This window comes from Zea mays, chromosome 4, assembly GCF_902167145.1.
Source record: "Zea mays cultivar B73 chromosome 4, Zm-B73-REFERENCE-NAM-5.0, whole genome shotgun sequence".
Classification (NCBI taxonomy): domain Eukaryota; kingdom Viridiplantae; phylum Streptophyta; class Magnoliopsida; order Poales; family Poaceae; genus Zea; species Zea mays.
This window is the reverse complement of record NC_050099.1, coordinates 85,135,362-85,149,351: the sequence shown is the minus strand read 5'-3', so window position 1 is coordinate 85,149,351 and position 13,990 is coordinate 85,135,362. Positions and strand designations below refer to the sequence as shown.

The 13,990-nt window shown below is 42.6% G+C and overlaps 1 protein-coding gene across 3 annotated transcripts; it reads right to left on the bottom strand.

The window, feature by feature from the left end:
- Window positions 1-805: 805 nt before the first annotated feature.
- On the bottom strand, window positions 806-6,054 carry LOC103653462 (agenet domain-containing protein / bromo-adjacent homology (BAH) domain-containing protein). Of its 3 annotated transcripts, none has more exons than XM_008680359.4 (7): window positions 5,497-6,014; window positions 4,177-4,301; window positions 3,580-3,674; window positions 3,358-3,471; window positions 2,261-2,965; window positions 1,967-2,177; window positions 806-1,857 (listed from the first exon to the last, which is right to left on the bottom strand). In XM_008680359.4, the coding sequence occupies exons 2-7, from the start codon at window positions 4,190-4,192 to the stop codon at window positions 1,322-1,324; spliced, it is 1,677 nt and encodes a 558-aa protein (XP_008678581.1). In that variant the 5' UTR covers window positions 4,193-4,301; window positions 5,497-6,014; the 3' UTR covers window positions 806-1,321. The 3 variants fall into 3 exon arrangements, with proteins under 3 accessions (XP_008678581.1, XP_020408156.1, XP_008678580.1); XM_020552567.3 differs by having other exon boundaries at window positions 4,191-4,301; window positions 5,497-5,983; XM_008680358.3 differs by lacking the exon at window positions 4,177-4,301 and having other exon boundaries at window positions 5,497-6,054.
- Between the last annotated feature and the right edge of the window lie 7,936 nt (window positions 6,055-13,990).

Genomic DNA, 13,990 nt, shown 5'->3' with positions numbered 1-13,990 from the left:
ACCGTAAGTGAGCTTATACACACTTTTTCTCACACTTGTTGAGCGATGACTGTATGGAAGCTCACTCTCGTTATAATCACACCAGGTCAAGAACAGGTACCGTCGAAGGAGGACTACTACAACGAATTCACCAGGTCAAGAACAGGTACCGTCGAAGGAGGACTACTACAACGAATTCGATGAGATCTAGGCGTCGTCTCTCAGTCAACTATGGCGCCGTGGAGATAGTTATCTTAGTTCGATTTATGTTACTATCAGATATTTTGTAAGATATTCTCGTTATGTAATAAATATTATGGCATTTGTCTCTATACACTGAGTCATTGTATTTTTGGTATTTGATTTTGGCGCTCATATGAAATGTATCTCATATGACATGTATCTCCATTTGTCCTTAAATCAGGATATGATATATGTATATTGTACTTGAGATAAATATTTTATACATGTTTGAGTATTTGTTACCAACATATATTATAAAAAAATAAGACTCATATTTAAGTCTTGCTCTAGCCATTCGGCTGGTAGCCATTCGGCTCATATGATTTTAGTATTTGTTGCAATGTAGCCATTCGGCTGGTAGCCGAGAAGGGTACCAAGAACAGCAAAGCCAAACCTGCTAAAACCTACCATTGCCATATATCCAAACCAACCAATCATCGCCATTTTTCAACGTTAGTGATTCTTCGCACCAACCAATTCACAACAACAGCATGCCATTTGCTAACACACAATTCACAACCATTCCGTAGGCTGTGGTGCAGAAAGAAGCAGGCCCAATAAAGTTCACCACTGTGAGAAAATGTAACCCAACTAGTACCCTAACTGACATTTAAAAGAACACAGAAATAGGCAATAAGCACTATTTTGTGACATTTCACTGAGTTCAGTTCAGGATAATTTTACGTAAGGCGCGCGACTGCTACAAGACTGCATGGACAAATAAAAAACAAGGACTACCAAGTACTGACAACTATGGGAAAGAATAACCGATGTAAAGAGGCTATGTCAAATCTAGGACCTGTCCTTCAAACAACAAAGACTAGGATTGAAAAGAAAAGAAAAAAAACTGAAAGCTCTAAAACCAAAACCAAACCGAGCATTTTCTTCTCTCCCTACATACAAACTGTATACTGGTTCTTGGTGAGACATTTTCACATCTAACTGATCACAGCTGATGAGCCTCCAAAAAAACTGCAGAAAACTGGATCTGGGTTGTGCTGGCAAAAATAACCTGGGGATGCACAAAACCACATCTCGCCAAGGTCGGTGTAACTCCAGAAGCTAACATGTTAATCTTCAACCGGTGCTAAGATGGCTTTCACCTGGACATCACAAGATTGGGAACCTGCACAGGCACACCCATAAAAGTCTGCTCTCCACTGCTCTTGCATGTCTCCTCGTCAGGCACTAAATTATGTTGACCAAAGCTTCCACTGGGGCTGGGGCTGAACAGGTCCATGTCCCCGCTGCTGCTTCCACTGCTTGTGTCCGACTGCTTTCTTGAGCCAGATCTTCTGCTCCTCTTTCTTGGCCTCCACCTCAAGTTATCTAACTTCAAATCATTAGTCAGGTCGGCAAGGACACGTTTCTGATCTCGTGAAATTGTGCTGACTGAAGATTTCTCAATACCCCTCTTGTCATATTGATGTCCCTCTAGTTGAGGTTCTGAATTTTTAGGCACATGAAAATTCAGTGGATCTTGTTTCGCAATCAAATATTCACTTCCACAATCTGCAGTGGAGGTCAGCTTGCTTGTGACATCTTTTCTTCCCTTCAAAGGATTCCATTTGTTACCAACCCACTCAAGGGAACACCTCAGCTCATCTTCACCAAATTCAGCTGTTCGCTTTTCTCCTGCGATGAATAACAAAAAAAAGGTAAGGTACAGTGTTTTAATACACTAATTGCTCACAAAACGCATAGTATAAAAGAATTGCCCATAATCATAGGAATAGGAAGTTACCTGGAAAATAAACTTGTAGACGCCCACTGCCCACCTGGTACAGCACGATTCCCTCCCACCAGCCACCATGCCACCACGCATCAACAATGGCTCCAACATCAAAGCATGAGGCCTTGCTTTGTTCCACGCGCTGTGGACGAACCATTGGCCTTCCAAGGAAACGTACACCCAGTTGATCAGGTTTGGCAACTCGTGTTAGCATAACCCACTCCTGCAAGCATCACATTAGGTCAAACTCCAGCTCTAAACTCCAATGGCATGAAACAAAATTATAGAGAACTGAACAGAACGCACCTCCAAGTTTCCAGTCTCATCAGCATCCTGAAGTTCTAGGTAGCGCACCTTGATTTTATCTTTATGCCTCTTCAGAATCAAACATCTAAACCAACATCCCCTTATACCACTATCTTGAGAGAGTACTTCCACATGGCAACCAGGACACAATTGTTGGATGTTCTCACCATAAAACCTAGAAGTAGAAGCACCAGAAGAAATGAACTTCTGTGGATTAGCATCATCGTTGAATGCATCACGCTTCCTCTTCAGCCCTCCATCTGAACTGGGTCTGGATTTAGGGACCTTGAAACGCACCTTCAGAGAGGAAGTTGCATTGAACATGGTCCTAAGTACTTCCTGGCTCCAGTAGCCTTGCAGCTGTGTGACATCAAAAGGTTTGATGTCACCATTATCAATCTGCCGACAGCAAAAATAAGGTTGCCACAAGTTGTATCTGGTATCACCCTTGAACTTCTCGTAGTGCTGGACACTCAGGACTGCAGCCAATCCATCAATGCATTCTACATTGAGATCTTGACGACCCAGAGAGAAGAAGATCTCCCTGTCATCGAAATCCATGGGCAAGGGAACACCAACCTCATCAACTTTGTCGAACCATTGTACCTTGACCATGTTGCATGAGTTTGTATCCTCGTAGAGATCTTCCACATAAGCAATAAGTCTCTTCATCTCTTCACTCATGATGAATACAAAACTATGCACCTACAAGTATAGCAGGAATGCATCAGCTAAAGTTCAACCTTCAAAACTTTACTACACGAAACTAAGAATATTGGCACATCTACTTTTAATTTTGTATTTCTATGAAGCCAAAAGGTTCCTTAATATCATCTCAAAGTAAGAATATGAAGAAAAAAATGTCGAGTAAAAGAAGCCTATCTTCAAAAAAAAACAGTTCTATCTTTTGAAATTGTCCAAGTAATATTCAGGACTGTGTGACATTTTTTATGGCAGCTCAGTTTCATGTCTGCCTAGGTATGGTGTTTGAAATGTAAGTGTTATATTTGATTGACAAAGAGCAACGAGTAGAGATGCACACTGCACATAGCTAAAAAGACAATATAAAAGTAGCCAGAGACAGCGAGTGGGCATACCGAGATAGTAATTCCTCTACGGCAGAAAGATTTGTAGTGCTTCAAACGTTGTGGGCAATAACATGGAGCTCCTAACCATGTGAAGACATTTGAAGGTTCCCTAGAAGAAACATCCTGAACAGGCGTAATAGAAAATGCATTAGAGAAGGTGAATTATCGATGATTCGATGGTGCTTCCAAGACATAAGAAATGCAAGATGACATAGCAAAACACTTCTGTACCTTCGAAGCAGTAACTTGTGTGCAGTTGTTAACACTGTCATCATATGAATCCCTACTGCACCTAGTTGCCATTGAGGAGGAACCATAATTATGACCTGCAAATGAAGCATTCACAGTAAGAAAATTGCCAATGAAACTTTAATGGAAACCATAGCATGGAATGAAGTAGACAATTCTGCACCTAGGCAAAAGCAAAGCAACACAGCAAACAAAACAAAGAACAAAAAAAACAGAACAGAACGAGAAGGAATGATGAGAATCACAAATCACCACTACAAACAGCAAACAAGTTGGAAATCACATTTACTTGAGAATAACGTCCCACAATTTGGGTATAATATGATCCTATTTTACATATCCAAATATCGGAAAGATTTCCCACTTCATCGTTAAAGCTCTCAGCACAAAGCCAGACAAATGATTTTCACTAGAATATGTTGATTCATTTGTGCTAGAATTTATTGCTTTTCAAAGAAACCAAGGCTTTCTTTTGCATGAATATTCAGTATACAGTCAAAGTACACACTATATGGACTTGTGGATCCGCTCCATAGAGGCATCAGGGGAGACCATAACACGGGAAGGTCAAAACAGCACCTGATGGAGCATACATTCATGCTGCTGCTTCGCTTATCTCTATTCCCAAATGCCAAGGTTATGCAATTGGCCCAAAGGAAGCCAGCAGCTGCTTCCACTGGGGCACACCTGTATTCTCCATATTCCTATGGAAAAGGAGAAGGCGTGAGTTTTGCTGGCAACCAAATTATTACTGAACAAGCCGGGCGAGATCATAGTCATTCCTAGAAGAACAATAAAGCAACCCAAAACCAATTTTACTAAACAGAAACTCAGCCAATGAACAGCTAACGGAACACATGGAAATCCCAACAGCTAAGAGGCATAGATCTTGGTCTATCAAGAAGCAGTCTTCCTGAACATTAGAAAGAGAGGCGAAATGCACTAACTCAATTGCCGAACAAATTTAGTTAAACAAAAGGACATAGTGCAGGAATCCTCTAATGGTCTAACCGCAAAATGGAAAAAAAAACGATACGATTAAGACGGTTTTTCTTGCCAAACAGGCTAGACACGGCAGGAAATGGAAGTAATGTTTCGCAGCCGCGGCTCCCTCCAACAGCCAAATGGAAAATACGAGGAAGCAAAGACATCTTCTTGCCACATATGGCTAGCTCCTAGACACGGTGCCTCTTCTGGCCAAATAAGGTTAGACAAGCAAAGCATCGGTGTCTCCAGCCTTCCCCCGTTACAGAATCCCCAAACAGCGATTACGGTTTCCCTTGCCCAAATCAGGCTAGGCACAGCAGGAAATGAAAGCAAAGCATCCGCATACTTTAAACTAAACCTAATCACAACCCTAGGATTCCGTAGAGATATCGCGTCCATAGAACAGCAGATTCGCTGAGCGCGTCAAGATTGTATAAACAGAGATCATCCTCCCTGACATCAAATATGCAAGAAACCGTGGACTGCAGCGGGAAATGATCGAGACGCGCGCCGGAGCCCAAATCCAGACATGGAGCACATCTTCTTGCATATTTGACGGAGCACGCAAATATACTGGAAGAAATCCTTTGTCGCCGTATTAACAAATCAACCGACGGTCCGCCAAGGAATTCCAGACATGGAGCACGCAAATCAACCGAAAAAATTTGTAAATCCCAAAAGCTCTCATGTTTCACGGCGCAAAACGAATCCAAACACGCACTCACGCAGAGAAGCGGAGCAGAACATGAACCGCCTTCAATCGAACCAAAACCGGAGCGATTTGAAAGCAAAAGATAGCACCAAATCGAGCCAAAACAGGACCAAACGCGCCGAGCTCGGAATCATCCAAATCTACATCCAACTCCAGAAAGCACAACCCGGGTCCCGAACTCCCCGGCACAGAAATCTTACCAGAAACGAGGGAGGACAGCCAGTCCACGACCTCCCGTCTGGACCGCCACCTCCTCGGAGCGCCGCCGTCCGCCCCAGCAGCCGGCAGAGGCGACCGTGATGGCGACGGCGCGACGGCGACCGCCCCGGCGGCAGCCGCGAGCGCGCGGAGGAACCGCCCCTGCACGGCGTACGACATGTGACGCGGGCTCCGCTCCCGCCCAACCACCGCCAGCTGCTTCTCCTCGCTGTTGCCGCGGAGGTAGTAGTGCACGAGGCGGCTGCCGCGGTCGTTGGACACCACCACCTCCTCCCACTGCGTCCACCGCCCCCTCGCCGCCGCCAGGGCCGCTGTCGCTGCCTCGTCCATGGCCGCCGCAGTGGGACGCTAACCCTAGATGGGCTCGGCTTGGTCTCCGCGTGTGGTGCGTATCGCGTCGCGTCGGAAGAGGTGAGGCCTCGCACGAGGGAAGGTCAGATTTGGGGAGAGAATAATGTGGGGGTGGGCGAAGAGAGAGGACGGGGAGGGATTTGGTCTTATTCGGGGCGTGGTTAAGACATTAATAACTATGCGTAGATAGTTAAATTTTTAAATTGTCTTATGTTATATTAGCTGAAGCATATATTCATACATAAATTATATATCGTTTTATCATCAGTCGTACCTTCAGCTTTCGGCTCCATCTAGTTGAATAAATTTGGTTGTGGCCGTGGTCGTGTTTTACGACTGCGCCAGGGCAGGAAACGTGCACAGGTAGAGGAGCAGCAGCAGCGCGCTCAGCCTTAGTGCATGCACAGACGGCCGCCGCATCGTGTCTTTCACTGTGGATAGGCGACGGAGAAGGCGGCAGCAACGGACGCGTACGTGTCCCCAGGCTGCATGACGTAGGTGACGAGCGTCGTGGCGTTGTCGTCGACGGCCGGGCACTGACAGAAGACGGGAAATGTGACCATGGTGCCGACGTCGAGGTCGGTGGGCACCAGCGTGGGGTTCACGCGCTCCACGGCTTGGTACTGTGTGAGGTTGTGCAGCTTGGTGGTGGAGATGATCCAGTAGATGTCCCCGGGCCGATCTGGTATTGCATCGGCGCGTACGAGCTGGGGGACCAGGAGGGGCAGCCGCACTGGAGCGGCACGAGCAGCGGCTGCCCGTTGGCGGGCACGGTCGTGGTGGAGAGGTTGTTGGCGTGCGCGACCATGAAGCGGCTGACGGCGAAGAGGTCACCGATGGTCGTGAGATCGAGCGGCACGCCCGCGAAGCCGGCGCGGTAGAGCGCGTACACCTGGTACAGATACGTGCGGTTGGTGGGTCAGTGCTTGCATAGTGTTCTGCGGCTTGCATGCAGCTGCTGCGAATTGCATGCTTGCATGCAGTGGGAGGGTAGGTGGCGCATGCCACGCGCGATAAGGGGAGGCGGGAGCACGGCATGGTCTACGTTAGCTTCTTAATAGTTAGTAGAGATAGATATATAGTATTTTGTCTAGTCTAAATTATCGTTTTAATTCAAAGCAAACAAACCAGCTGATGTTACTAACGGTTGGTTTGAACGTTTTAAGCTTTTTGGAATACTGATCATATAGAAATTTCATACGAATAATTTTATTTTAAAAAAATACATGAAACAGAAAAAAAAATCCATATTCTAAAGTGGTCTTATATGTCCCCATAATTTACGGTGCAATATGTATGGCTTGATATTGATCTAAACAAGTTACGGAAGTTCTCTATTTTTTTATAGGAGGGTTAGTTCTGACCTCAAGTTTTCAAAACCTTAATATTATTGTTTTTTATAAAACCTAGCGCAATTTCTAAATTGTTAGTCTTTTGTGATCGTTGATGTACTAATTATAGAGACTAGTGAAAATATATGTGTGGCACGCATGTGATAAAAAAATATTATATATACAAGATGTTTATATATATCTATATAATATTATATACAAGATGTTTACATATACCTATATAATAACAAATTTGTTTGAATATTGTTTTACAATATAATTAGTTATGATACATATTTAAATTCTTCGTCGTGTTATTATAAAAGGTCTAAGTGGTAACTAATTAAATATATAAATAAATAAAGTGATCCAGACAATGACCTAAAATTACAAAGGACATGCTGTAGTAATAGGAAGGATACGAAATCTCTGTTCATGTGAACGACGTTGCAATTATTTATTTTTGCGCTAAAACGACTGATATGTTCCAATATTGTAAGCGCGGACAGATTATTAATTAGTTTAGCCATTTCACAAAGTAATGTTCGTGTAGGAAGTTTAAGTATGCACAAAAGGAAGCATCTAGCATTTAAACAAACAGATATAGAATAACATTGATATTTATCACATCAGAGAGGTAAATTATGAAACTTCATTTCATACTGATGCTAATTAGATATCATTTTTATATAAACTCGATAAAAATCTATGTTCCTATTGTATTTTAGGACAGGAAGTATAGCAGTATAAACTTTACTCTTGTACTCTAGTAGTAGTGTGTAGCATACACGGTACAATTTTCTATACATCTTTCCAGTTGGGTCGATCTGAAGCTGAAGTTAAAGAACGGGTGAAACAGCACGTAGAAAAGACTAGCGAACAATCAGTTTCTGGCCTGCATCACGGTCATGATTTTCTCAGCGGCAGCACACAGATAGAGCGGATCAACGACGTCATACGAGATAGAAATCCAACGGGTATGATATATAAAAGAAAACTGGATTTTATACTATAGTACAGATACAGATAAAAACATCCAACAATCTCTATTTATTGTTTTTTCCCTCTCGTGATTGTCTCAATGAAATTGCTCCACGCAATCCCCAAACCGCCTTCGCTACTCATCCATGTTCTCGTGTCCACTCTCCCCACATGCCTTCTATCTCTAGCATGTGCCCTCTTTTAAGAGCGAGAACGGGATATTGATTTTTGATTGTAGTCCTTCACCGGTAGAATCACAGTTATCGTATTTTTCACAAAGAAACGGCAGGCCAGAGGTGAACTAACTAACTCGAACTTAAATTGAAGTGTAAATTTTGATAAGGGTACACACTAGTGCATTGACAGGGTAAATACTATAAAAGGATAGGTGTATGAGGAAGAAACGGATATGGGCCCTAAGGTCTGTAGCAAGATAAAGTTACCTAGGAGGACAACAAGGAGTAAAGAACCAAATTATTAGTTTTACTATGTTGCAAAGAATTATTCATGGTTAATCATATGTTTATCGAATACAGGAAAGAATTTGCATCGAGCGAAATCTAGAGAGAGATAGGTGAAACACCAAAGGTAGCTAGTTATCACCTACGAGCCTACCAGACGATAGGGTTGGGATACACATGTCACACTTTCGCTATCACTAAAAGGGGCTACCAACCATAGTTGTGTAGATACGATGACACATTATGACAATGGTCAACCGAAGCCTCAGCCAAGCAACTAGGACTAGGAGTGGCTTATTACACCGTCAAACTAGACGAGACTTGATAAACAAAGACTAACACAATCCTAAGCCTTGAGTTTAAGTGCTCCTAGAGTACCGCAACAATAACCAAAAGGTATATGCAAAGTAAAGTAATACTTCAATTTAATATTTAGAATAGAGGTAGTACTCACAGTAGAACACAAGATAATTGGATTTCACTTGATAGTCGATGATACAGAAGAGATATATCCGACGACTCCAAAGAAAAACCCGAAACACTTGAGGTAAAGCTTAGACTCACTCTAGCTCCTAGAAACTAACCTATACTACTAAAATGAAAAGAGGAAGCTCTCTAAGGTATATCTACTCTCAAATTTCTTATTTTCTTCACAAATGGGCTCCTATGGGCTATTTATATCATCCCCATGCCTGGGGATATTTGTAGCTTCCCAAGGTCGGTTTACAGGTTAAGTTAGTTCAAATGGGGTGAAGTGGCAAGCTAGACAACTTCCACGTGGACGACCGGCCAGGGAGGACGTCGACCGGCCTCCTTGGTCCCTCGATTTTGTATCCAACGGTGCATACTCCTCCTTCAGGTTGGTTTGAGGTCGGTTTGGCAGTTAGAAGCATTCACCATTGGATCCAATGTGTGTTTCCTTTTTGACCCTTAGATTCTATAGCACCCAAAATCCTATTTTGGGTAAATTCATCCTATGACGTAAGTAAATGTCTTTCCAAATGAGAGATTAAATAAAATATCCTTATATGAGTTAAATTATACTTTGTTGAACTATATAAGTACTATATAAAGGATTTAAGTCAAAACATTTCTTATTGAAGACCACATACTAGAAATTATTTTCTTTCTATTAAAATAAATGAGAATGATAGATTTGTGAATGGGCCTTTAGACTTAACTACACACACACACACAAAATATAGTATTTTAAATAAGTATTGTATGTGGGGCATTTTACCTAAAATAAATGAATAAACCAAATGATATAAAAATGGTGTATTTATTGTTTGTGCATTTGACCTTAATTTGAATGTGTGAAATAGAACCAAATTTGAGATTTACACTTAAAGATAAAAAAACAAAACAAAAGAGAAAAATAAAAAGGAAACTTTACATGTGTTCTCAGGCCACTCCTCCACTTCTTAGCCCAGCCAGTCGGTCATAGCCCGGCTCGGCCCAAACTCCGCTCGCGCCTGGCCCATATACCAGTGCTCGCGCGGTCTCCGCCACACTGGGCCCGCTGACCAGTGTCGTCCCCGCACGGCTTGTGAGCTTGTGACTGCCATGTGGGGCCTCCTTGCCAGCGTGCGCTTCATGGTAATCATAATGAACCTCATCGAAAAATCCCAGGAAGTGATCAACCGGTCGATCCTTGATGCATTAAAGCGTGTGTGAACTCTGCACCTAGGCTATAAGACCAAGCCGTCGTGACCCTCCTCGCCCCATCAAGCCATAGTACCGAGAAATCCAAACCTCAGTGAGTTTGCACCGTGAGGGAGAAACCAGGCGTGAGGGCGCCACCGCCAACCTACTCCTGTGTTGCTTCCTTGGCCTCGGCGTGCGGAGCAAGGGGGTGGTCGAAGTGCGGTGATGATGTACGTGGCTGGGAAACGTGGGTTTTAGGCTGTGCGCGGTTGAATTCCTCATCGGAGAAAAATAGCGTCCGCTGTGCTAGCCTACACCATGGCCGAGAGTCCCTGCGTCGCGATTAACTGGTAAGATATCCTCCACCAAGTTCGGCGTGTTCTCCTCTATGTTTCCTCGAAATTGTGTGTGGGGTAGACCATTACATCGAGGTTTGGTCGGGATTTCAGCGTGAACGCCGTCGTGCTCTGCTCGTGCGCCGCCGTCTGGTCGGCTGGGGAAGGAGAAGTTGATCAACTGTTCGATTCCGAGGGAACGGCTGGGATTAGATCGTGTGTACCACTCTATGATAATAGATCAGAACCATTGATTTGCAGTTGGGTGGCCATGATTTGATCTGGTGTACCCCTTCGTCCATATAGAATCCTGGCCGCTGATCCCTTGATCGACGGCTCTAGGCGCGTACCGGTTCGTCTTTATGATAAATCTAATCTGGGCCACAGGATCCGATCTGGGCGACCAGAAACAATAGATACCCCTTCGCTGCAATTCTTTTACAAAAGAGACCCTTAAGTTTTTAATAACCAACCCGCCATCCACCTAGTGCTTAGGAAATAACAATTGGATCCTTAGTTTTTACAAAACAACCCTTGGTATTGGCAAATAGGCCCCTGGTTGGAGTTTATAGTATAAAATTATTATCAAAATTACTTAGAACTTCTGAAATTCATATTTTGATCATTTTAGCTCCGATTTAATTCTTTCAAGTTGTGTTATCTTCGTAATAATGTTGCCTACACTTTAGTAACCTTATACTATCATATGACATGTTTTTTAAAAAATACACAACTAGTTTGATCAAGTTAGCTTTGATTATCTATTCTAATAAAAGCTAACTTGATCCATCTATGATTTCTAATCAAGTTATAACTTGGATTAGTTATTTCTTTACAATAATTCTTCTACATAATATTAATTAACATAAATTATATTCTTACTATCTAATCACCTAAAACTTCAGAAAGCCATATCTTTTCAACCATAACTCCGATTTTAGTGATTCTCGAATCTACGATCTCGTAGCAGCACGTAGAATATTCTTACGCTGTTGGTTCTCATGTTTGGTGTACTGTTATGTACTTCTTGTCTATTTGCATGTATTGCTACGAGAAGCAGCGAGGTTACGAGACACCGAAGACCAATTTGGTGAAGTACCTGTGATCTCAAGTCTAAGGCAAGTTGTGCCCTTGATCCCTTTTCTCTACCTAATAATGTTCATGTTAATCACTGTGACATGCTCAAGTTAATTTGATGGGACCCAATAGGTTTCCCTAGTTTTGTTTACCTCATACCTTGCAAACAAACGAACTATTGGGTAGACTTGCTATTGCTCTAATTGGTTTGGGATTCTGAATTATGATCATGCTTCAGTATTACTGCTGGTTTATTATTATGCATGACAAGATCATTGTGTTAATTGGAACATGGAGTGACCACCTGGGAAAATAGTGCTACCACAAGGGTGGTATGGGACATCCTTGGCTGACTAATTAGGAAAGCTAGTGGAGGACTACCTTACTCAAAAGGGGCAAGGGCGGTAGGGGAGCTGCGGTATAGAGAGGTTCTTTGGTCGATCATGCTGCGATGGCTTTTCGGACGAGGGATTCCTATCGCCCTTCTCAGAACCGTAGCGGGGTTTCTGAAGCTAGTGGAACTTTGTAAAGGCCTCGTAATGCTACCCTGCCTCGCCTCCTCGGTAGAGGTGTATGGGATTCATGACCCCATGGCAGATGGGTAACACGACTTGTGGGTAAAGATGTGCAACCTCTACAGAGTGTAAAACTGGTATATCAGTCGTGCTCATGGTCATGAGCGGCTGGACCCTCACATAAGTAATTTATGGAACTAAACTTAATTTATCATTTGCATTGCATTGTGGGTGTTATTATTAATATGATCTCTTATTTATTTTGGTTGGTATTTACTTATACTTAGTAACTACTAATAAAACTTTGACCAACTTTAAAAGCAATGCTCAGCTTTAACCATCTCCTTTGGTAAGCCTTACACTTCACATGAGCCCCACTGTAAGTGAGCTCATGCACATTATTCCTCACAACTTGTTGAGCGATGAACGTATGTGAGCTCACCCTTGTTGTACTCACACCCCCCCCACGTCAAGAGCAGGTACTGCAGGATAAGAAGCATGAAGGATGCTGTGGTGCGTTTGTGAGAGGTCTAGGTTGTCTCCCAATCAACTATGGTTGCTGGATCGTTGTCTTTGTATGATGTAATTATCTAGTTATTTTGTACAAAACTCCTATTATATAGTAAAGATGTGACAATCGTTTTTGTACCATGAGTCATCATATGTGTGAGACTTGATCCTAGCACATATTTGATTCACGCCCGGGTTTGCCCCTTAAATCCGGGTGTGACAAATTCATGCCCATAAATTGATGACAAATTCTTTCGGCTTGAATACGTGGTATCCATGTGGCAACACATCCAAGTTGTGTTGTTTTTATCATGACACGTGTGCAGGATAAAGGTGGAGGAAATTGGATAAGTGGAGGGGTCAGGTGGCCTATCCTTGGCTGAGCACCCATCTTTTAGCTAGTCAGGTATGCATTCCCATGGTTTTGGCCTTGATCTTCAAAAGTCGTCCATTTTCACCACTCTTTGACATATTTTGTCACCATCAAATACTTCAACACAACTTGTGGAACTCATTAGTAGTAACATTATTTACTTTATCATAAAGTTTTCCTCGCCCTTATGGAATGTTGATGGCCAAAATTGTGAAATAATGGCCATCAACAGCGGCCTTTGTTGATGGTTCTAGCAGTTCTATTTCTAATAAAACTTCTACAAGTTCAAAGACATCATACATATACTGGAAGATAGACAATCCTAATTGTTACCATTTGTCTAGCTTACCCAATACTAAGCAAATGCCCTATGTAATTCTAGTTTCAAACTTAATTGATTAGGTTGTAACCACACAAGCAACTTGAGACTACATTAAACTGCTAAAAAGCTAGCCAAGCAAGCCTACTAACTAGAGAGAAAAAGTAAACTAGCAACCTAAGTGAAGCGAGTACAATCATCAACAATAACTAGACCATACTTACTCCCGCTGATGCTAAGATAAACAACGAGACCGAATAGATCTATATGTAGGTGCTCCAATGGTACTGATGTCGTCATGATGTTCTTTGTGTGATGACTTGTTCCAACCTACTTTCCTGCTTAACATGTTCCACAAGGTCTATCTTTCTTAAACCAAACATTGATTAGTCCTAGAATGTGTTCGCTCTTTAGATGCTTATGAAGGTTCTTCATCCCAACGTGAGCTACTTGGTGGTGCCATAACCAACCCATATTGGTTTTAGCAATTACGCATGCATCAAGTTCAACATTATCGTTCGGAAAATCTACTAGATAAAGTGCCATTTAATACACCTTTAAATGCAACAAAATCA

Bases quoted from the DNA above. Each gene is read 5' to 3' on its own strand.
- LOC103653462 (XM_008680358.3), bottom strand. From the start codon at position 5,845: ATGGACGAGGCAGCGACAGCGGCCCTGGCGGCGGCGAGGGGGCGGTGG. The intron at 3,675-5,496 runs GTAAGATTTCTG...CTTCATTTGCAG, and splicing joins GCTGTCCTCCCTCGTTTCTG to GTCATAATTATGGTTCCTCC. The intron at 3,472-3,579 runs GTACAGAAGTGT...ACGCCTGTTCAG, and splicing joins CACAAGTTACTGCTTCGAAG to GATGTTTCTTCTAGGGAACC.